The sequence below is a fragment of the Alosa pseudoharengus genome, unplaced genomic scaffold, assembly GCF_046254945.1.
Source record: "Alosa pseudoharengus isolate Yale_2024_CS ecotype anadromous, Long Island Sound unplaced genomic scaffold, YU_APseudo_1.1 YU_APseudo_1.1_scf_4, whole genome shotgun sequence".
In the NCBI taxonomy this organism is placed as follows: Eukaryota; Metazoa; Chordata; class Actinopteri; order Clupeiformes; family Clupeidae; genus Alosa; species Alosa pseudoharengus.
The window spans coordinates 40,829,780-40,836,719 of record NW_027468774.1 but is presented as its reverse complement, the minus strand read 5'-3'; the positions used below and the strand labels follow the sequence as shown (position 1 = coordinate 40,836,719).

Below are 6,940 nucleotides of genomic sequence, written 5' to 3'. Positions count from 1 at the left end.
CGCAAAATAGATACGCTTTAAGGTTACTAAATTATGAATGTCAAAACATATATGCTTTGTTTATCTATGCGGGAAATGGCAATGGGTTTCACCTGACCAGTGCAAACCAGTTTCGTAACTTTTTTGTAGCCTTTTATGCTTATGGTACGTTTTTATATACTGGGCTCAGGAACACTTCCAAAACAAAATGTCAACTTTGCTTAAAGATAGAATTCACCATATCATCATCTACAGAAAGTCCTACACTTCATCTTTAACAAAGTTCTTGAGTAGGCTATCTGTTTTTGTGAGCTATGAGTAAAGCCATTTAATTGCATTTCTAAAACCATAAAAACAAACGTATTAAACTTTATTTTCAAATGATCCAAAAGTTTGACTTTCAGCAACAGGAAATGTAATACCAGTGTTTAAAGTTATGGATCGCAATCAAAGCGTGTCAGTGAATTAATTTGCCCATTTAATTTTTTTTTTTTTCCAGAATAGGTTATTTTTTTCCATTTTGAACTCTCATTGAAAGACATGCATATACTCTGGCTTCTGCTTTATTTGCAACCCGATTGCACCATTGTCGCTAGCCCCACTTTTGTCACCCGTTCTCTTATTTCAGTCTGCTCGGAGCCAGTCGCCAACTGAAACCTGTGATCAAAGCAACAAGGACCGCCACTGTATAACAATGCAAACAGACATGTTATCAGAAAACAAGCCATCTCTCAATTCCCAGCGCCGGGCAGCTAGAGTCGCTGGCTTGTCTGGGATGCAGAGCAGACCTGTCCGCGTTTTATAGACACTGCGCAAGATCTGTCTCCATCCAGGGGCGGACACTCGGATGCGACGTTTATTGGCAAAGAAGGTCGAGACAAAGCGGCGCAGGGGTTCAGCAGTTTTGCCCCTTGGCTTTTTCGCGAGCCATACTTTGGTCTCCTTTAGTTCACAATTTGTTAAATGATCAATTGACACTTCCTATACAATCACAGCTAAATGACACGCGCTGATGCGTCATTTTAGTAGCCTAAAATCACAAAGCTCTCATAGCAACAGCTCTCAAAGCCCTCATTGAAATCAGGATTATCCCGACTGTTGACTATATTGGTTAGTTCCCTAACATCTTAAATGCGTGTGATGAGATCATTGTCAGTGTTAAATCAATTTAAGTTGATAACCAACCATGATCCCCACTGCTCAGAGGCGCAGACACCCATTTTCAGGTGAGCAGCCGGGCGTGACCGCACCTTCACGGTCTGTGGTTGTGCAGCCAAAGCATTATGTCTCCTGATAATGACCAGACATAGTGGACGTGTTAATTTGGGAGGGGGTGCAAGATAAGAAGTTGCGGCACTCAAATTCGTTAAGTACAACCACAGACAGACTGTCACCCACACACTCTCTCCATCTCACGCTCGTTCGCTCTCTCTCTCTCTCTCTCTCTCTCTCACACACACACTCACACTCACACTCACACACACACACACACACACACACACACACACACACACACACACACACACACACACACACACACACACACACACACACACACAGAGGGAGAGAGAGAGATGTGCTCCACACATATGAAAAAGTGCTTGGGTCCAATATAGCCTTCTTCACACAGGGCTGACCCGCAGGATGGCGTAAAATTAACGTCCATCCAGAGTGTCCAGACTCGTTTGACATTTCACATAGAATAGTTAGGCGAATCGTATGTAAGTCTGCTGTTTAATTTAGGTTTACTGTTATGTAGTATCGCAAACACGTTACCAGGTTACAGTGACAATGGGGCGAATATCAGTCTCCATATGACTGCAATGATGTAGCCTCTGGGTGATCAAAGAGTTACTAAGTCATGTAATCATGTTGACATTATCGTCAATATGTAAAGGGGCCTCTTTATCTAAAGGCTACAGGTAAGCGAACCGTAACGTGAGGATAGGAATTACTTGGCTAATAACAATACGTTTCACTTCAATAATTCAAACGACTGAGGCTAGATGCCTGTTCTTTGTGACGGTTCATTAAAACGTAACAAATAGGCCTACCATGATTGTAGACTAGCATTGCAGTAGGTTACAACGAAAGGCCTATACGTCAAATAAGTCAATCAAATATCTTCATTCTGAGTTGGTGGTAATAGGCTAAAATTAAGACGAGGCTACTGTTTCATAAAACAAACCAAGCTTGGAATCGTCGCCTTTGTAGATGGAATCTCATGACCCAGTGACATGGACGTCCTCAACTACTAGGCCTGCCATTTACGAACATTAGGATTCTAATGATTGACTTCCAAAAATACAAACATCAAACGACGCAAAACAATGCGGGTTGGTCTATCTCGCCAGGGAGGCCTCTTTGGCAGTGAGCAAAGGGAGGTCGATCTTAATTCTCCATAACAAAAGTACAAAGGCAATTCGGAGACCAAAGACAATTTAACACCTCCTTCGCCATGTACGCGCCCAGGCGGCGCCGTGGCGGATAGACCAGACCGTGTCTCTCATTAGAAAAGATGGGACGACCTGGAAGATATAAAAGACAGGAGAGGAGAGGGAGGGGGTTCAATCTGTGGCTACAAAACAACACAACCCACTCCATAAACCAACTTCTTTGAGTGAGGTTAGCGGTGCGGTGAAGGAGTAACTTTGGCCTTGGCAGCTGTAGTCGAATGCGTGGTGATTTGGGATTCTGAGTCGTTTGGATTAACATTTCCAGCATTCAACGAACGTCAAATTTGGGAAGTTATGCACAGCAATACGTGTGAGTAGCTTTATATCCCTTCCCCAACCTTAAATATGTTTCGAATGCAATGTGTACACAAACTCCACATGGCAACTGGAATCTCGTTTTCGATTATGTCAAGGTGTCATGTTGTTATGGCGCGGAAATGCGTGGATTTGTGGCTATGTTGAGGTTATACGTCTGACTTGTGTGTTAAAAATTAAACTTCTGCATCGAGCTCTTATAACGATCATTTCCCTCTTGCCTTTTGTAGTAACCGAAGGCCGAGAATCACCGGCTGCTTCACACGCCAATCCAGACAGCGACCAGGGGGAAGAGGACACAAGCCCTCGCAGCGCTCTTTTCAGTGGAGTAGATCAGAGTCGGAGGCACCGGACTGCCTTCACGCGAGAGCAACTCTCCCGCCTGGAGCAGGAGTACTGCAAGGAGAGCTACGTATCTCGGCCAAGGAGATGCGAGCTGGCGGCAGCTCTCAATCTTCCGGAGACAACCATTAAGGTGAGTGTATTGCGCATGCGCAGAACAAGCTTGGATCAGAAAGCTGTAGCTTTTAAAACTAGTGGCTGTTTGGTGTTCTAAAAATAAATGGCACCAATGTACAATATATCTCCAGTGTAAAATATTTAAAAATCTGCTCGATACTATTAATCAGTTTTGTTCAAATAATAATGTCAAATGTGTTGAAGATGCCCACCATGAAACCTATAAACCAATTAGATGAAAAAGACAGCAGATATTAGCAGAATTAAAACGTATGGTCTGAAAGACTTGAACCAAGTGCACTTTAACCAGCCCTGCATTCCTGAACTCAGTCTGGTTTCTGTTGTCCGATCCAGGTTTGGTTCCAGAACCGACGCATGAAAGACAAGAGGCAGAGACACAGTCTGAGCTGGCCTCACCCTCTGGACCCCAACCTCTGTGCTCTCATGGTGAGCCAGGCCAGTGCCGGCCTGCCCTACTCCCTACTCCCACACCTCCCGCTGCCCCTCTACCCACACTTGGGGCTGGCGCCCACCGCCTCCCCGCTGCCAAGCCCCTTCGCCCCTCCTCTCAGGCACCTGGACCCCCTCCGGCTCTCCCAGTCCCCCTACCCCAGACTTGGAGGGCTGCCACCAACGACCCTCTACACCCCCACCCACGCAATGCACCACCCCACCGCCTGCCCCTGTCCCCACTGTCTGCACTGGGGAACAGACCAACTCTTCAAGGTCCGAGGGGTAACTCCTCTGGGCTTGACACCAGCCAGCAGCCCCAAAGCTTCAGTGGTGACTATGGACCATAGGGAAGAGGTGCCTATGCCCAGATGATGAATAATCAGAGGGTGAGCATCTCTGTCTTTTGCAACGCACAATCATTTAGGACAGAGAGGTCATTTGTGAAGGAGAGCATGCAAATCTGGATTGTCTATACTACAATGTTACACTTCTGTTTTGTGTGCTTGCTACATTCTCTGCAGGCTGAGAATCAATACTACAGGAATTATTTAAGATTTGAATATAGACACTACAGACATAGCACAATCAAGCCAACCATGGGACGTACCATTTGGTAGCAATATCTCTCAATACACTGGTTTTGTCTGTACTGAGGGTTGTTTATTTGTTTACAAAGTGAAACTGAATCAGTCAAATTAGCTGCATTAATACTGACATTAGGAAGGTATGTAGCATGTGCCTACATAGAAATACTTGAGAAAGTTCCTTGGTTGCTCTGCAAAATTTTCTATCTTAAAGATTATTTTATTATGCCTGCACCAAATGTGTATTTTCAAATGTGAAAATGTGTTGTAAATAAATCAAACATGTGTATTAATAAATATTTATGAAATAAATATTCTGTTTGCTTCTTTAAATTATGACTGACTCACTTAGTTACACCCATAGTATATTTAATATGTTTAATGGGTGACTAAAGTGACACAGAAGTAAAACAAAGGTAGACATTTCTGACTTCATCGCTGAATGTCATATTCATCATGTTAACTTTAACGGTGCACATGAGGTCATTAGAATGCATCCAGACTATAAACCACATAGCCCCTCATTACAATGCTGCACCCTGATGACATGGGAGGACTCTAATTAAAAGGAATAAAAACTGTGTCTGGCCGTGTCCCACTGTCTGGTGAAATGGGCAGCAGACGCAAATTATGCCAGGAGACAAAACATGGACAGGTGCACATCAGGTGCCGTGTAGGCATATGTACTCCTTCTCCATCATATCCCAGTCTCTATCTATATCTCTATCTATCTATCTCTCCCACAAACTCTCTCTCTCTCTCACACACACACACACACACACATACTCGAATAGCCTTTACCTAACCGTTTGTCACTAATAGGATCAGTAGACACATAGCGACGAGAGACAGCCGAAGTCACTGGTTAACCCAGCCCAGCTCCAGATGGAGACAACAGATACGGGACCCATGAGCAATGTTTAACCATTCCATAAAAAGCCATCCATTTCCATCTTCCATGCCGAAATAGTGTTGAAAACCCACATGCATTCTCAAAGCTATGTGTCTGTTCAGCAGAAAGCAGTTAAGTATCCCAATTTCTCGAGCTCATATTTCTTGTCTTTCACTTGATACTGTGTTTAAAACACATTTTGACATTTCTAGTGGATTTAAGAATGGCTTAAACTCAACACTTGTTAGCTCAGCTGCCCGACACAAGCTCGATGTTATTTGCTTGCTATGTGTTCATGTTTTCTGTTATTTTTGAAGCTTCACTTGCATGTTTGTGTTCAACTTCTTGCATCCACATAAAAGACCTATAAATGTGTGTAAATGGATCATTCTAAATGTGCTATTGTTAAAATAAGCATCTGAGATCTGCTTCAGACAGAATATTAAGAAACTACCATTTTTGTTTGACGTACTGACTTACAACGCATTATTGATCAAATACCTCAATGAGACAGAGATGAATGATTTCTTCTATATAATTACCCCAACCTGTTTTTATGTGATTAAAGAGCAGTGTGCCTGTGGTCAGGTGTGCGGCTGCATTACACTTCACACACCTGTTCAGGTGTTTAACAGACATCAGGTGCATGCAGGCAGGCTAGACATGCATGAAACAGTGATGAGACACTGGAACCTGGCTCTGACAACCAGAGTCTCTTATCTCTGTTCCACTGCCACTAAGCATTTAAGCACAGCATTTACCCAATATATTTGCAAAGGTTGACTCTACAATTAATTCAACATTTACCCCTATCTATAATACAATACCAAGGGCATGAATATGTTTTGCAGTGTGCAGATTCATATACAGCATTGACAATCCATCGCTATCATTTCTGCTGAGATTCACAAGAGCTGAGCGGTCCATGCAGTAATGGTCCAACCACTGTGAATGAATCTTCTGTGATGCAAATGATCTCCCGCCCAACAGTCCGCAAGCCACCATAACCCAGACAGGTGACCAGTATCGTAAAAGAAGCCAGGAAGGTAGGACCTGACTGTAAAATGGAGGGGGGGGGGGGGTGGAGAAAGGGAGAGAGAGAGATTGGGGAGAGAAGCATGAGAGGGTGGGGGAGTAGAAAGAGAAAAGGAGGGAAGGAGGGAGGGAGGGATGGAGGGAAGGACAGAGAGAGAGGAGCTTGAACAAGAGGGCTGAATGAGACAAGACAGAAAAAGGAACGCCCTCTCCACCAGAATTCTGGGAAACTGGAATGAGGTCTCAGGGAATGGTGGGAAGCCGGTGGAGAGAGCAGGACAGTAAAATCCTCGTCATTGTCCAGAGGACGCCACTGTGTGATGTTTACAGCTTCCTGCTGGAGCACTGCTGCTGGTGGTAGGACCGCCAGGCTCTGGGGGGAACAGCCACACATCATCTGCTCACACACTCCAAGCGTCTGCCTTTTTGTCTGACCAGACCACTGGGACCACACCACACCAAACAAAAGTAATTTCTCCTTTCATCTCCACTGTGACATGTTCATCACATGTACAGCTCCTAGGAAGATGTAAAACTCATACAGGGGTTTCAAGCTCCTGCAGGACACACTAGACAGCACTAGAGAGAGACATCAAGGATGTCTGAATGTATCTCAAGAAGAGTTGCCATAGTCACTTTTAGTTTAGCCTTCATTGTCTGTATACTGTAATCATACACTTTATATTCATTTAAACTGAATGTATACCTCATATACTTATTTAAATAAATGTAGACCTTATTTAGCAATGGTGTCAGTCTCTAACACC

At 44.0% G+C, this 6,940-nt stretch overlaps 1 protein-coding gene across 1 annotated transcript; it reads left to right on the top strand.

Moving 5' to 3' along the window:
• Window positions 1–1,165: 1,165 nt before the first annotated feature.
• Window positions 1,166–4,034, top strand: eve1 (even-skipped-like1). Its single transcript, XM_076266739.1, has 3 exons — window positions 1,166–1,205; window positions 2,981–3,225; window positions 3,564–4,034. The coding sequence occupies exons 1-3, from the start codon at window positions 1,166–1,168 to the stop codon at window positions 4,032–4,034; spliced, it is 756 nt and encodes a 251-aa protein (XP_076122854.1).
• Window positions 4,035–6,940: the final 2,906 nt, after the last annotated feature.